Raw genomic sequence first — 17,334 nt, forward strand, 5'->3', positions numbered from 1 at the left:
TTTTCATGCACAACTGCTTTAATAAACAGCGCTAGATATAAAATACATGTGCAAAAGGTGAACATGCATTTTGGGGCTCTAAATAAAACTTCTGCAAATGAAATCCTTATTTCCCAAGCATGCACTCATTTAACAAAGCCCTTCTCTTTTCAGCAAGATTAGTCAGCTATTGGAAGTCCCTGTAACAAGACATTACTGAGCTGAACATGCCCAAGGAGAATCAAGGTAGTAACTTGTGGAACAAATGAGCAGCTGGATAGCATCCGCAGCTGAAGCATCCAACATCAGCTGAAAGCAGGTCTCTTTCTCACAATCCAATGAGCAGTTTATGTATGCTTGTGGTAGAAGTCCAATTTCTCTCCCTTTTTGGTAGTCGGCTTGCTGTTAACTCACGTAGCAAAAATGCAAGATTCAACCTACGCTTTCCCATAAGATTGATTTCCCTGCAGGGCCTGTCTCAGACTCTGCAGCACTCTGCTGCGACTCTTACGCCCTTCCATTCCTGGTCAAAACACGCCACACCTTCCACATGAGTCAACAGAGCAGGGCAGCATCTCCCGCAGCAAGCTGGGAAGCAGCTGAGAGGAGAGCCCTGCTATGCTTCTGCAAATACAGTCCTTCACTTCAGCTTTGGGTTAGATGCTCAGAGAAATGCAGTTGTGGTCAAATATATTGTCAGGAGATTGCAACAAGCTGCACTTGAGCTTGAATTAACCAGATCAGGCAAGGTCACTTCTGGTGAAATATTCACAGGGACAAATTCTAATTCACCCAGATATTTCGTTAGCATACGCAAGACAGCTGGAAGTCTTTGCAACGCTCTCAAATGACACTGTTTGGCACCTTATCAAACTAAATGCCTTTTGCCTGTCGAGAGCATGAGCACATCATTTTACTTCAGTGTTATTCTGTTCTCCCTCAGTGTAATGTGTCAGTTTTGAGAAACTCCTGTATCCTAGAGAAGACTGTCAGGGTTCAGCTTTCCTACTCCTTTTCAATGACAAATTGATGTTGAAGTTTAATTTCCAGAATATGAAAGTGATTGAGATAATATACTCTGACATACAAGATGTATAAAGAATAATACAACTGAAGCTGTCTCAACTTTAACCAAGTGACATGATGTTACACTGGGAAGTGGACTACTTTTAATCCCAGAAATACCCCTGCTTTCCTTAGTCAGTAGAGACACTTAGAACCTTTTCTTGTTTGAAGTGCTGTGTTCTTTCCCCTACTATTCCACGCAGGAAAACAGGATGTGCAAGCCAGCATAACAGTTTTCTGACACTGAGAACTCAATAAATTCAGGAACACAAGTTGCTGCTTCTTTTACAGTCGATTTGTTAATTTGGAATAAAGCCACACGTTTTAGCAGTCCACATCCCAGAAGAGGTGGGCCTGTCTCTGCTTGATACCAATGGAAAGGCATCCAGTAGCATGGCGAGAGAATCCAGCTCAGAGTTTTTATCTTTATACACACACAGAGAGCTCTTTGACTGTTGTGGGGCTTAGCTGTGGGTGCACGCCATGGGGTGAGCTGGGAGTGAAACCCCTCCATGGTCAACATGACGCACAAGTGGACAACAGGAGATTCCCGACCAAAGTACTGGGCTCATGCCAGGGACTCGAACCAAAAGGCAAGCCCAGCAAAAAGTGAAAATAAACTCTTCTGGGGACAGCACAGAATTTCTTCAACTTCAGAAGCCAAAAAATTAGAGAACTAGAAAAGATAAGAGGGAAGGACCCTACTCTACATACATCAGGCGTGGAAGGTATGTAATATTAAAGAGCTCTAATCTGACGTACCAGATCTCTTTCCTGTTGGTAAGTACTTTTTCTTCTAACATGTATTTTTATGTTCTAATAAAATCGGCTTTATGGGCTGGAAGCCTCTAACCCCTCACTTATGCTCATATAATAGAAAAGAGTGGGAGGTTCCCCCATAAAGCTCAGGCCAGCTCCAGGCCCCATTGCAGCACTCTGCCAGCATGCAGGCTGATACCCAGCTCCCATCAATTACTTCTGAGCTGGCTCGCCAGCACCAGCCTCTACGCTTAGGGCTATGAGAAAGGCAGAAATACCATTCAGTTTTACCTCAGACGTTGCTCTGAGCAAACCTTTTCCTGCAATTACAAGTTTTAGAAGCAAGTTATCAAATGTAAACAGGTCATCATGAAAAAAATACCTATATAAACACCATGCTGCACAACAGACATACACAAGAAATAACTCGGAGGCCCTATACCCTGCACCACCAGTCTTAGTGGATTTAAATGGATCCATTTAGGCTACTGCATAACATACACATTTCATTTATGTCTTATTGTGTATCACTGAATTCAATAAAACCTGGAATAAGATCTTCACGGCCAAAAAGTGGAAGGGAGCACTTCGAATTTCTTGCAGTAGCACAAAGTGAATGCTGTAACAAAGCAGCATCAGCTCCTCTGTGCCACATTGTTTTAATGGACAGAACTGTACCAGTAGCTACGCGTTCCTTTCAAAGGAAGACAAGAGATATCACTGCCATCGGTCAGACAAACGTTTCTTGTTGGTCCGTTCCACAGCTACATAATAAGTTGCCTGTCATTTGACAAGCCCATCGTAGGATTTCTCTATCTGGTTTTCTAACATGATCACATGTTGCCTGTAGTCCCTGCAGCCCAATGAAGGATTATTGCTGCAGCAAAGACGATGCATCATCCTGAAGTCATACGCAGGATGCTAATCACATCCTTTACCTGATGTGGCCTTCAAGCATCTTACAAACACACCTCAAAAATGTTGTCTCAGGCCAAGTGACATCTGACTGGCAGTTATATTTCTTTCTCGGTTTGTTATTTAGATCTCAGTTATCTAACGAGAGTTTTCATTGCATACCGCATCCTTTGCAATTCCCCGTCCAGCTTGCACAAAGGACCTGAACTTCAGGCTTCTTCCTTGTGATGGAAATTGTTGCCTATATGCATAATTGTCAGGTGGACAAAAACTGAAAAAACTCAAGTCTACAAGACTTATTGTTTAAACTCAACAACTTGGTTTGACTTGAACTAAACTAGGGCAGCAAAAGCCAGCTGACTCTTTCCTCTGACAGCACTGCCCTGAGAAAAAAAAATATTAAGGAAATCCAGTCATGTTAAAGAAATTACACTGATTTTAGGATCTGTAAAACCCTTCTGATTTCAGGATTCCACAACCTAAATAAACGACAGCTGAATAGAAGAATCCATAGTGGTGTGCTGATTCATAAAGCAGTAAGGCACCCAGCTAAGCTGGGTCAGCTTGGGTCTTCTCAGCAGTACAGGTAAAACTGACTTTGGCTGACCCAGGAATGTAGAGAAGAATGTATTTCTGTCCTCATCCAAGAGTCAGAAAACTCACTTTCTTGGTGGTAGCAGAAGAGATGACGGCAAACAAGGAGAGACACTGAAGACTGTGCAGGGCCAGCAAGGTTTAAAGGCTGGGCCAAGGCTCAGAAGCTGCCCCTGTGACAGGGCTTCTCTCCTTCCACTCTGCCCTCCCCATCCTCCGGGGAACCTCCCTCCTCCCCTTGGACCCTTTCAGGCCACCCACGCCCGCCCCTTTTCCACAACCACCCTTACACCCACCCCAGCCAAACCTGCAAGCTGCCCCACATCCCTCCCCCAGCTCGGCTCTGAACACACTTGTGTCACCATGCATGAATTAAGGAGGGATAATCCAGAGCAAAACTTAATTTTAGCATCCACCCAAATACGCTGAACTTTTGCACTTGAATCTTCAGATTGATAGCAAAAGTATTGAAATGTGAATCTGACTAACAGAATACCACGTCAGAGTAATCCCGCTGTCAGTGTCAGTCTTCATACACCGCCTCAAAGAAATAAGTTACTAAGAGATTGTCATTGGCCATCTGCCTCTTAATTACTCAGCTTGCCACCAAGAAGTCATCTTTGTGGACTTTCTGCATTTAGTACATACATGGCCCCAAAAATGAAACGGATTTTGGAGAGAAAGATGACACCCTAAGGGTTGTAGTTTGGCTACTTGAAAGGAGCCTTTTGAAGATTTATCTAAATTTCTCAGATATAATAAGTAATCAGCCATAGGACAGTTGGTGTTCCTTGACTCATTTGTTTTGAATAGCAGGTTAGTGTCAGAATCACCCTGGATAAGTATTTTATTCCATAAATATTGCTTTTCAGGTCACAAAGCAACAGAAGTCACCTTAATCCCTGCTTGGAGGAGTGACCAAATTTACAAACACATGTTAAGCTATGCAGCAATGTCGAAAAGTAAGTAACTCTACATTACCCACTTGAAAAAGCTCAAACTTTCTCCCTGATTCAGAAAACCCATCCAAAAGTAGCCAAGAGCAGAGACAACTAAGACTCTCTGCCAGTATTGACAGTATTTTCTTCTTCCTTCATCTCTCCCATTTACTGTACTACTACAACAAAAGATGACATCAAATATTTTTTAACAGTTTGGTCTACATCAGACACTTAAAATAAATGCAATGGACTTAAAAATACCTATGAACAATCTAACTGCAACATGCCAACCTCCCGGAAGAATGGCAGCAGATAAAGCCAAGGGGACTCCCTTGCAGGAGGCAGCTATGCTGTCAAACAAGACTCCTCACACCACAATCCAGCACAGCCACAATTTGTTACTTATCAGTAAAAACACATGGTAAAAAGCAAAAATGACCACACTGCTCAAGTTAAGCATCCTGAAAGTTTAATATTGACAGAAAAAGCTCCAACGAAAAACCACAACATTATCAAGGTGGAAAATGTGTCTATTCAAATGGAAGATGCATTTATTGTCTCACGTCTACTAATCACACAAAGTCAAAATGCTCTGACAGCCTCTCCAACTTACATCATACTGTTTTGCCCAAGAGGCCATCAGTCAGCTTTTTGCCAGCTACATTAATTCACAGTTTTGCTTACAGCCTGAAAAAGAGAACCTGTCAACACCACCAGTTTTGTGGAAACCATTACTTTGGTTATTTTTGTAGCACGTGGTAGTTATACTAGTGTACTCTGGAGAACAACCAGTAGACTAGTGACCCTCAAATACTTCCCATGTTTTGGGTGCAATGAATAACAAAAATATTAGTGACTTCTACTCCTTCTAAATTGAAGGCTCACAAGAGAAAACTTATTGCTCTTCTCTGATCTAGTTATGTACAGATAAAGTAATTGGAGGAAAAAGTTAACTTTTAAGACACTTGTCTCTGGTTGCTTATTAAGTTTTCAAAGAAGTCCAGACTTTCTTCCATTTTCCCGGGGGCCTGAAAGGAGCTCCTAAAAAGTATATTTTCAAGGTTCATTCCCCTCTCTCCAATTCTTTACGATTCTGCTTTACGTCACACCAGCAATAAGCCCAGAGCTAGGTAACCAGTGTAATAACATAGGTATTTTTTATGCTGACCAGCATTCTTGACACATCCCTGCTACACACCCTACATTGTTGTGATCACTTTTTGATACAACGCATTTGACTTCAGTTGATGATTATGAAAGATTTCACCCAGTCATCTTGTAAACTGATACGGACCTGTCTACAGAATTATTCTACCAACATGAACACCTGTGTTCAATAGCAAACAAACCTTTATAGCCCCTCATCTCATTGAGGAACATCCACAGTAACTCACCAGACCTCTGCTGAACAGAATAACTTATAACCAATTATTTACATGTATACATAAGGAAACTGTGATACAGTATAAACCAAAAATTATGGCAGGATTCCTGGGTGTATCAAAAAGTCATGACTAAGTCACAGCAGTTGTGCAATAAAGCATAGCATATCTTTTATTTGTATGCTTGAGAAATTAATATTGGTGTGACTTAAGAACAGCAGGACAATTATAACAACCACATTAACCTTAGTGTTGTGGACAGGCGGTGCAAATTAGCCCTCAAAGTCATCAGTCTTGAAAGCCTGACCACCCTATGACAAACAGCAACCTCTCCAAACTCTAATAAGTTTGGGGATGTTTTTGTAAGGTTGTTTTTTCTCCATTTGAGTTATGCTACAGGAATACAAAACTATGGAGAACAAAACTCCAATTATACATGGCAGAGAAAATACAGACTTTTGAAATTACAGTAATACTCAGCTCTCTGCCACAGAAATATTATATGTAAAAACAAACTAAAGTAGTAAAGCAGACTCTGTGACTTACCTTACCTTGCTGTTTCAAAGATTCATTTAGAGGAGCATCCCCACTATGGGAACCTTTATGAGGCCTTGACATAGTAGGAATCTTTTTTTTCTTTAAAGATAAAAGCTTGTTAAATAAAACTGCTGGTTGTCATAGACTGGTAGAAAAGAGCTTCCCCTAGAGAACTTCCTTTTATAAACCTCACTGTGGGTGTGGCTAAATGACTAGCTCCACCCTTCATCCCATTTAGAAACCCAGAGAGCCCATAAAAAACTTCTCTGGAGCAAGACAGTAATTTTGTCAACTTGTCATATGCTCTGTATAAAAAAAAGTAGGTAACTAGTTGATAGTTTCACAGGCTAATGGGAAAAATGTAGATAAATAAAATTAAGTTGTCTCTAATATCTGCAGTTTGTGCAACATGGTCTACATTTAGTGGGTGAGCTTGTTCACTTGTTTGCTTTTTAAAAGCACTGCTGTAACAACCTTAGGGAAGTCTAAGAGCTTTTAGTGTTTATTTGTATTAGAGATGCATTATATTGAAAACCAACACATCTATGGACCTGCAGCAATTGCCACTTGCATCACCTCTTGATGAGCCTCCACCACCAGTGAAGGCTCCTGTCTTCATCACTTACATCATGAAGATGATGCAAGATCAAAGCCCTTTGCATGCCTCATTAAATCACACACATGCCCTCACTGTGGAAGGACCACCACCAATAAAAACTAGAATCTGTTCTTTTGTCCCCTAACTACTCTATATCTTAAAAGAAAAAGTCAATTTTCTTTTTTCTCCAAGCCTAATTCAAGAGGATGGGGAGATGGACTAGGATGTTGCCACTAAGGCAATATTGCCTGCAGAGTTAGATATTGCCCTGGTGTGTAATACAAACACATCTAGATGTCTGCGCTCTTGTTTCTTACTCAAGTTTTGGTACTATCCCAACTGATAGTTTTTGTATTTAAGAATACAAGTATAAGGAAATATAAGGACAGTGCTTAAGTTTTTTTTTTTTCCACTGAATAGTTGAGGTTATGCTGGCACTTCTGCAGGAGCTTGGGTGTGAAATCAGAGTTCTTGAGGTGTTTGGCAGGAGCTCAACTATGCTTCTATCATCTGGGTTTGCTTTCAAGGGAGTGATTAGGAAATTATGTTCTTGTTAACAAGATCTGTGCAAGTAATGGCTATTATGCCCAACATTTCCTGTATTTAAGCTGAAGTGATTGTTCCATCTTGATATGAAGAGCTGAGGTATTTTCTTGGGAATCAGTGATTTGGGCCAAATCTTAACTTTGAAAAGTATTACAAGAAAAACATTCATTCCTTTGCACAGTACCAGGCCATTTCTGTCTGAAAATGCTAACTGGTCTTTAAAATATATGCAGAACTTTTACTATAAAATTAGAATACAAGCTTACTACTGCCTGTGCTCCTCTTCCCCCACCTCCCAGAGTGTCAGACGGAAGAAAAAAGCCACCTTCATTGCAACGAGAAATTTTGCTTAATAAACTACAGCATTCACTTTTCTTTGCTTCTGTACTTCTGCAGGCAACATAAAGCATCTTTTACTTTAAAATCCATATTTAAAGGAAAGATACCCATGTCCCTTTCTGTGGCTGAAAGTCTATAATCTCATGCCCTACCATACATGGATGCAAAAGTTCTGCAGCGTTCTCCAAGGGCAATACAACCACTTCACCCTTTAAAGAAGGTCCAACGTTTCTGGGAAAAAGATAACATCTTGGCGAGTTCAGAAATTAAACATAGCATGCAAGAATAAAGAAAGCAGTTCTATTTAAATGCAGAGTTGAGAGAAGTGGAGACGAGCTCATTTTCTTTCCTACCACTGTGAGGTCCTCTAGCAGAGGTGCGCACTGTGGGCAGGCTTCCTCTCTATCCACTTCAGCGACGACTGACAAAACAGGTCAGCTCTGACATCCTTGGTTGAGTTCTCACTTCTTTCGAATTGATGCTCCCCAGGCATAGTGGGGGAAGCCACAGGTGTGGGTGAAAGGAGGAGGAATATCACAGGAGATGGGCAAGAGCAGAAACCAGGATACGAGTACTACCATGCTGTGCTCAGTGCAGCCAGCTCTGTACTGATGCACTTCCTAGGCTGGGCCTTGAAACCATGCTCTGTTTAGAAATACAGGACTGGGAAGGTACCAGAGATGATGCTTTAACTTTTAAAGGATCTGCTGTTTTAGCTGGTAGTAACTATACCCCAATACTACAACATGAAATGGTGAAACTGAGTATGGTCTCGTCTGTAGCAGCTAGCAAATAAAATCAAGAGACAAAATGCTCAGTGCCTGGATTCACTCCTAATAAACCCCGCACATGGGAAAAAAAAAAAAAAAACCAAACTTATTTTCTGAATGTCACCAACACCTCTTACAACTATAAGGGCACACCTGCACTGCCGGCCTGAACTACTTTATAACTGTCCTACTGACAAACACAGCGTTAGGCAGCTGTAAGAGCAATCACACCATTATAACCACAGGAAATTGCTAAAGCTTAGTTGACCAAGTCATATTTTAGCAGCTGAAACTAGGAGAGGTGAGTACACAGCGGCAAGCAAGGGGTGAGTAGGTTAGTCCTCACTGAGAAGGCACTTCAGTCATACCCATCTCTATTGATGTCATCTTGCTTTTGCCGGCTGCTACCATGCAAAGGCAAGCCTCCAAAACACATTTGCTTTCCCGAGCAAGGATGGCTGCAAGAGCTTCTCAAAATCTGCTCATACTTAGTAAGGCATCAATGTTGAAAGTACAGAATTAGCCTGACTTCTGATACTTGAGGTCCAGGGGAAAATTTAGACTGAATTTTAGTTCCATTTTCTTCCACAGTCTTCTCCCTCTTCACAGCCACCTGGATCAAAAGCTCTCGGTTTGATAAAGCTGCATGTTCAACCCCTGAATGCAATAATTGCTTCTCACTCCTCTTGGTAAGGCACAGTGTCTTCTGGCTCTGCTGCACGGCTGGGGTAAGGCTAACCTGAAAATCTCTGCTGTACCCCTTTCCCGGTGCCTTGCCTTTCCTACTGAACCCATGATCTGCTGTCAAACAGCACCCAAGACTCTGCCTGGTAGACGAGGCGTTTAAAGAGTCAGTGTTGAAGCATCACGGCCAGTCACAAGCAGGAACCCACGTCAGCAGGGTACGTAGGAGAGCTCAAAGGGAGTCCCCGTGGCGTGATCGGTTAGCGCATTCAGCTGTTAACTGTCCATGTTGGTGGTTTGAGCCCACCCAGGGAGGGGGTCCCCTTTCCCTGCCCATGGCAGGGGCGTTGGGACGAGGTGACCTTTAAGGTCCCTTCCAACCCAAACCATTCTACAAAAAGAGGAGGCTATCCAGTCCCCTGAGCAAAGGCAGAGGAAGGAAATAAAGCAAACTGACAAAAAAAAAAAAAAGTCCCTCAGTAAGAGCAAACTGACAAAAAAAAGGAAGAGAAAGAAAGGGGCACTCCAGAGGAGCAGCCGGAGCGGCAGCAGTGAATGGGTGCAGGGTTCTTTCCAGGCACAAACCCAACAACCCCAAAGTGGCTGAAAGCCCAGACCTTTTGTTTTCTTAACAGGGTTTTTTGTCATCATCTGGAATTATTTAATCTGCATTTCAAAAGTCTTCCAAGAGACAGCCAACCTAGAGCTGCTGTTCAAAACTTCAGCAAATCCAGTTTTCTTCTGACATTCCCCAGACTTTTCAGCTGCACCTTGCAACCCCTGCTTCCCCCTACAGAAATGTATATTCCTAGCAAATTTCCTGTGGCTTGCTAACGAGGCGTAAAGATGTTCACAACCAATTGCCGATGTCTAGTCTCTTGTATCTCTAAATTTCCTGCTTTTTTTGTAAATTTCACATGATTATGATTGACACCAAAGCTCATGAGGGAGTTAAAGGGTTAGTGGAGTTGAAAGAAGTAGAATAGACCTGACTATAAGCAGTTACTGCAATTACTAATGGCTGAGAACTTGAGCTGCAGGAAAAAGATGTCGAAGTTTGCAGAAAATAATAAATGAACAGTTGTAAGGCTTAGCCTGCATATGTTGCACACTTTATTTATGTCAGGGTTTTTAAATATCCGATTGTTTGATAATAACTAAATTATTTAGCTTTAGAGCAGACCTGCAGAGTAACCTGGTGAAGTGGAAGAGAGCTGCATGAGTGGGACGTCCTGCCCTGGCCACTAACCACTCCAGGGAAATCCCAAAGCGCACGATGCTGTATGAGCATCAAATGCCAAGGCAAGTATTTATCATAGAATCATAGAATCGTCAAGGTTGGAAAAGACCCTTAAGATCATCGAGTCCAACTGTTAAGCTATCACTGCCAAGTCCATCTATACCATGTCTTCAAGCACCGTATCTATCCATTCTTTAAATACCTCCGGGGATGGAGACTCAACCACTTCCCTGGGCAGCCTGTTCCTGTTTGCTCTGTTCGTGCCGTCTAGTAGTTGAGTTTAAGCAGTAACCCTGATAAGACAGGAGCTCCCTCCTGCCTCTGTGATTAGCTTAATTACAAACAGAAGTCACCTGTTCTCCTTTTGTGTGTATAGGTCTATTAATACTAACAATGTGCTCATGCCATCTGCCAATGAGCTATTTCCAATTTTACAAAGCAAAGCAGACAATATTTGCAGGTGTTTGGAAATGTATTTATTTGGCCACCAAATCCACAAGACCAAAACACTGCCAAACAATATTTGCATTTGCAGGCACTCCTGCAAGACAACATCTTCTGAACTAATATCAGACATGAAGAACTCAAGACTCTGATGGAAATCCAGAGAGGTATTCATCTATTGCTTCAGTTTTGCCTCTTAGTCTGGGTCTTTGCCTCTGACTTGCAAATATTCTTGGATTCAGAATCATAAGCTCGTCAAGGGATGCCGCATTCCCAGCAGAGATGAGCCATGAGATCCAAGGTTAGTTTCAAGTGCCATATTGCAATGAAGCTTCAAGGATGAGTTTACTCACAGCGTTTCTACTTAGCCTGAATATTGTAAAGCCAAACAAAACATATTGTTTTCCTTTGATAAAACTTGACATGCTTCATTTGCAGTGTAATCCAAACTGTCTGAAGAGATTGTTACTACCATATATTCAACCCAGTATTAATTAGGACATAAAATGGTTACCAGATCAAAGGCTATTTTAATAAAATTCCTCTGGAAGGAGTAGCCTGAGAAGATATTTGGCTATTTCACATCAGATGTTGCACAATCAAACCATGCGGCGAAATGAGAGTGTCCTGGTGCGTGGTGCTTAGTTGCCAACTGGGGTTAAACCACGACAGAGAGACAGATTTTTCCTTGCTGGCTTCAACGATTCTATCGAGATTTACTAGGTTAGAACAGCTTAGGTGTCTGAAGCTTACAGCTGATCGACCTGCATGTTACATCCTTCCTCCCTTCTCACCTGTCAAATCTATGCAGGATTTGTATTTTCTGGCAACTTGTTATTTTTCTGTGGTTTGGCATTGGTAATTAGATCAACCTGAAAGCTTGTTATTTATGTGCATGGTAGACTACCCGATGTTAGGACCCTACTAATTTTATCCCTTCAGGAAAAAAGAGTAAATCTGAGTAAATGATTGTTGTGGTTTAACCCCAGCCAGCAACTAAGCACCACACAGCTGCTCACTCACTCCCTCCTGCAGTGGGATGGGGGAGAGAATTGGAAGGGTAAAAGTGAGAAAACTCGTGGGTTGAGATAAGAACAGTTTAATAATTGAAGTAAAATAAAACAGAACAGTAGTAATAGTAGTAGAAGTAATAATAATAATATAATAATAATACAATAATAATATACAAAGCAAGTGATACACTATACAATGCTCACCACCCACCGACTGATGCCCAGCTCATCCCTGAGCAGTGATCACTGACCCCCAGCCAACTCCCCCAGTTTACATACTGAGCATGGTGTCATACGGTATGGCATAGCCCTTTGGCCCGTCTGGGTCAGCTGTCCTGGCTGTGCCCCCTCCCAGCTTCTTGTGCACCTGGCAGAGCATGGGAAGCTGAAAAGTCCTTGACTAGTGTAAACTCTACTCAGCAACAACTAAAACACCAGTGTGTTATCAACATTATTCTCATACTAAATCCAAAACACAGCACTACACCAGCTACTAGGAAGAAAATTAACTGTATCCCAGCTGAAATCAGGACAATGATATACTCAATATCTGAAATTGCCTTGCTGAAGAAATACTACTGGCTTCTTCATAGAAGGTGGAAAAGTAACATGGTGAGCCATTCTCAGAAGAGACCAGGTTAAAGATTAGGCTCCTGTAAAGCATTAGAACTGTTCCTACACTTTAAATAGGATAAATTTGGAATCTGGGATCATTCACGGTTCAGTGGAATGAAGCTGGATGAATGCAAAACTCTTTAGCACAAGATGCAGGATCTTCTGGGACTGAGGCGGCATTCAACCACAATCATCAAGGCTCTCCCCACAAACTTTGCCGTGTTTTCATCTTCTCTACCTCCCCTCCTTCTTACCGCCATCAGGCATCTTTGCCAGACCACTGTGGAGCATTGTCCGCTCTTTAAGGCAGCAGCTGCTGATCAGATTTGAGCATACTTTCCCCACCTGAAGCCCTGCTCTTGCTATACAGACTCTGTTACGACAGCAGGGTTGCTTTCCTTCAGCCTTTTTAAAACGCTTTTTGGACATGGCCATAATAAAAATAGCGCAGGGCAGCCGGGCTGCTGGCTGCTGACGCTGGGCAGTGCTCCCAGAACAGGCCTGTGCCTTAATCCTGCCTGTCCTGCGACTGCGCGCCGGGGCTACGGTTCAGCTCATCGGGGACAAATGCAACGTGAAACCGTTCTGAGATCCAACTGCATCTTTAGATAACAATATGATAAATGCTTCTCCAGACAGCTTTCCTAAGGCGTTCTTGTTTTCTGGATCCTTTCCCTGCAGTTCAGGTTTTGCATTCTCCCCTCCCCTCTCCTTAGCGCTGCTGTGAGTCCCTTTTTCCCTCATCTGACTTTCCCAAACGCAGAAGATGAGTCACTGCTTCTTCCTTACAGTCCATGAAGTGTCTTTTCAAACCCCTTGAAAAAACCACCTTGTTTGAGGCTCTTTCCCCACCCACCTTTCCTGCAGACAGACTGAACCCCATAGTTTCTCTTGCCACCCTTAGAGCACCCATTGCTCTGTCAGAGTTCAGTCTTTAAGTTCACTGGTCCTAGAGACGGGCATCGTAGAGACCATCAGCAGGGAGGGTCTGCAGCCACCCCATGACAAAAAGGACAGAAGAACCGTACATGGATTTCTCCAAACCACCTCACCTTTTCAGCAGTGAGAAATCAAGCCCCGCTGAAGCTGCAAGGATTTCACATTGGCAGCTGTAGCTATCCTCAAAGGAGCTAAGCCAAAACACTGACTTTTGTATACATACACATATACATACACATGCATAAAAATAAATAAGCAATATATATAAAGGTGCTGAAAGGCTCAGAATTTCATTTAAACCTCACTCAACAACAACACATGTGCTATCATGCAGTGGTTGGTCTTTGGGCTCCCAGTGACTCAGAGCAATGCTATCGCCACGCTCCCCGCCGGGGCTTTCTGCACCAGCGGCCGTTCTCCCTCCTGCAAACACCAGCCCAGCCCAACTCTGCCGGAGACAACAGCTTACAGTTTTTAACATGATATAGTATCACTCTCTAGAGGTGCCTGAGGGGAAAAATGCATTCCACTCACCTAATTGCATTAGTCTAATGTTTCTCCCCCTTCTGGAATTAAGCTATTTTTTAAAAACTTGACTGTATTAAGGTTTCAGTGTTGCAAGCTTTAAGAGAAGAAGGGCCAGGATAAAAGCTATTTTAAGGTGAATTTGAATGACATGTTTTAGCAAAAGTTTTAGTAATTTTGAAGGCCCCCAAATGTTTTTTCAAAGATTAACTGATGATGAATTCTGTGATTATCCATTCAGGAGTGGGGTGGGGTGGGTGGAGGGGGTGTCATTTGTCTTTTAACTCCTCCAAATATTTCACTGGCATTTGGAGGGACGGTCAAAAAAATAACACAGAAAAATGCCAAATTAGCCAGAAGAGACAATGATAAATAGTTGAGAACACTTGGACTTGTAAGAGCTGAAAGAAACCCAATTGACGGTTTTATTGTCAGAGAGAGGACTTAGATTTAGCATATCAGACAACTAAAACTAAATCAGGCCATTACAAATGAAACCATAGGGCTGAAATAACTATTGCAGCCCCAGGCTACCAGTCAGTATCATCGATGCCTAGGTTATTTCCAACGCATTTCAGAAAGCCTCCATGTCCTTCCGAGTAAGCTGTCCCCGCTGCCCGTGAGGACAAGAAGCCTCTCCTGCCTGAGGAGCAAAAGCGACGGCAGAAGAGCCCCCGCTCCTTCTCAGGGGAAGAGATTTGCTACAGGAAGACTTAACCTTGAAGAAGAGGCACCTGGTAAGTGGCCAATTGCCAAAAGTTTTAAATAAGCAGGAGACACCCCAAATGACCAAACCGTATTCAGCACCAGATGTTCTGATACAGTCTGACAGGGTGACTGGCCAACTTATACCAACCTGCCATGGCACACCCCACAAAGTGAGCTCATAGGAAAACATCCATGTTTTCCTGTCTCTGAGACATCTCCAAAAGGTGTCGGTATCTCATAGACACCAAGCCCAGAAGACGTTAACTGCCCCGCGTGCTGCTGTCCCCGGCTCCCTGCCTCTCTTACGAAGCTGATCCTTTTCTCCTTATGAAGCTAAAGCAGCTCATGGATTCTGCAGGCTGAATTTGAGGCAAACGGAAAGAAACCACACTTGCCCTCAGGAAAAGTCAAATTTATCAACTGCTAGTCATTTCTGAAGTCCTTGGTTGTATTTAAATAGATTATATAGCAGCTCAGTCAGCTTTCTCTACCAGGGACAGTATGAAACTTCACTCTCCCAGCAGCAGTACCATAAATCTTGAGCGTTTTAGGAAGACGCAGAGCTTCGTGTAACGCAAACGCTGCACACACAGGATACAGCAGCAGGTGAGTTAAGGGCTCATAACCCTCCTGTCCTCCACTTTGGGGATGATTTTCACTGCAAGGGCTTCACTAGCAAGCAGGCATTGAATCTCAGCAGTGGTTACAGACAGCCCCTGGGGGGGACAAAGACATTTTGTGCTCTTTGTATCTTCTCACTGGTTGGGTGAAGGCCCGCCCCACACATCCAGTTATGTGAGTAAAGACATAAACAAGGACTGAAGCAGGAGTCCCTGTATCTCAGTGAAAAGAGACGGAGCGAGCGTGTGTACGCCAAGGATTTGGAAAGCGTTCGGCCCGTGACCTGGGCATCCTGACATGACAGTGCGTACAGCTGCTCATACAGCCGTTGAATAATAAACATCTCAAGATGCCCTTGAGATGGTTCTTCTAAACACTTAGCACTTTGTTGAAGCAATCAGAACCCCAACGAAAAGATTTACCCTGTGACACTGTTCCTGTGGAAGCTGTTACACAGTTCACTTGACTTCAAAAGACAGTACCTTTTAAAAGAGCAAGTGCATCTTGCAACATAACCTTTAAGCTGTACGATGCTTTGTTTGAAATACCATTCTGCTATTCCACTTCTAAAATGTCATCTCTGGCTCAGTGTTTATCTTCTCTGAAAACATAGCAAAATTGCTGCAGTATTTCTTGTAAAAAGTTTGCACCTTCTTTACCACTTTAGATTTCTTGCTATGTTAAGTTATGAGCTTATACTATTAGCCTGATCTCATTTGCTACACAGTTTGGGGTGACAGATAAAAAGCAAATATCCCTTTGGGAAGCAAGCGAAGTACAAAAAGGACTCTAACTCACTCCCCGTAGCAAGCACCAGAGGCTTGTTTGAATTATCAGAAGCAGCTGTTTAAAATGAAAAACTAGTAGTAATTTCCCCCCCTCCCCAACCTCACGTGTGCCACTACTGCATAGGAAGCTCGCAGCTTCAGGTCGCGTTAATATTCCCCCCCCCCCCGTACTGCTGCACCCTTCCTCGCAGGAGCTGCCGCGCTCGGTGAGCGAATGCAGCATGCTGATTCATCAGGCTTTTAGGTGCATTCTCTGGAATGGGATTTATTCATCCCGGAGCTTCCCGACCACACAGCACACCCAACGAAAGCTCCTTTCAAGCCTCCGTTACCAGAAGCTGCTTCGGATGCTTACAGCTCAGCGGCGACGTGCAAACTGGTTGTATATCGAAGGATTTTAAATTCATGCGGTAGTAAGCGCCTTCCTGCTTTTGCCACAACGCATTGCAGAGCCAGCCAACAACTCTTCTGTTTCTCAACTGTGCACGTCAACAAAACAAACACATAACCATGCCTCTCAGTCCTTAAGCCCTCTAAATACTAATTACTCTCTGGCGATGCTACTCTTAATACTCCGGAGATTTTTCGGGCTTAATAGCCACGGGACAGCGGACTCGGGTTGTTTTAGCACCGTCACAGGGCTAAAATTTCACTTCCCTTTTACGAAGGGTGAGTAGTAACCGCTTCGCTCCCCTCCCAAACTACTTTCAGACCCACGGGCGGAGGCAATGGCTGCATCAGACAGCGCCGTCCGTCACCCGGGCTGCCCACGGGTGAGCGGATCGACCCGCGGGGGACGGGACGGGGGCTGCGGGGGGCGCCGAGGGCGCCCCCCGCAGCCCCCGTCCCGTCCCCCGCGGGTCGATCCGTTGTCCCGCGGCGCACAAAGCCGCCCACGCCCCGCAAGGCCGCCCACGCGTGTCATGGCTTCCCCCCCCGGGGTGCCGGCCGGTGCCGGTGCCAGCGTGGCACAAGCCCCGCGGTTCGCCTCACCTGCTCCGCTCCCCGCTGCCGCCGCTTTTCCTTTTCTCCCGCCCGCCCCGCTGACGGCCCGGCTTTGTCCCCCCGCCCCGCTCCGCGCCGCTCCGCCCCACGCGGGAGGTGCCACGGGAGCCGCTCCGGGCTCCCGAGAGGGGGCCCTGCCCTGCCCTGCCCTGCCCTGCCCCGGGGAGAGCATCCCGCCCGGCGGCCTGTCCACGCACGGGGCAGCGAGTGCCCCAATCCACGCCTGGCGGCGTTACTGTTATTGTTATTATTATTATTGTTATTAAGTTATTATTATTTTTATTTATTTTTATGTCTAGATTTTCCTTTTTATTTTTAAATTTCTCT

The 17,334-nt window shown here is 43.9% G+C and overlaps 1 protein-coding gene across 3 annotated transcripts in view; it reads right to left on the reverse strand.

Moving 5' to 3' along the window:
* The window catches only part of MAPRE2 (microtubule associated protein RP/EB family member 2), a 103,092-nt gene extending 86,054 nt beyond the window's left edge, over nt 1-17,038 (reverse strand). The window contains exon 1 of one of the 3 annotated variants that reach the window (XM_082308060.1): nt 16,996-17,038. Coding sequence is in view for 1 of the 3 variants with exons in the window: in XM_082308057.1 (XP_082164183.1) it covers nt 6,182-6,253 (72 nt within the window). In the remaining 2 variants the exon portion in view is untranslated. Of the gene's footprint in view, nt 1-6,181; nt 6,305-16,995 lie in introns of those variants that run through there. The other 2 variants (XM_082308057.1, XM_082308059.1) reach the window with 2 other exon arrangements.
* Nucleotides 17,039-17,334: the final 296 nt, after the last annotated feature.

This window comes from Platalea leucorodia (genome assembly GCF_965183815.1).
Source record: "Platalea leucorodia genome assembly, chromosome: 1".
NCBI lineage: Eukaryota > Metazoa > Chordata > Aves > Pelecaniformes > Threskiornithidae > Platalea > Platalea leucorodia.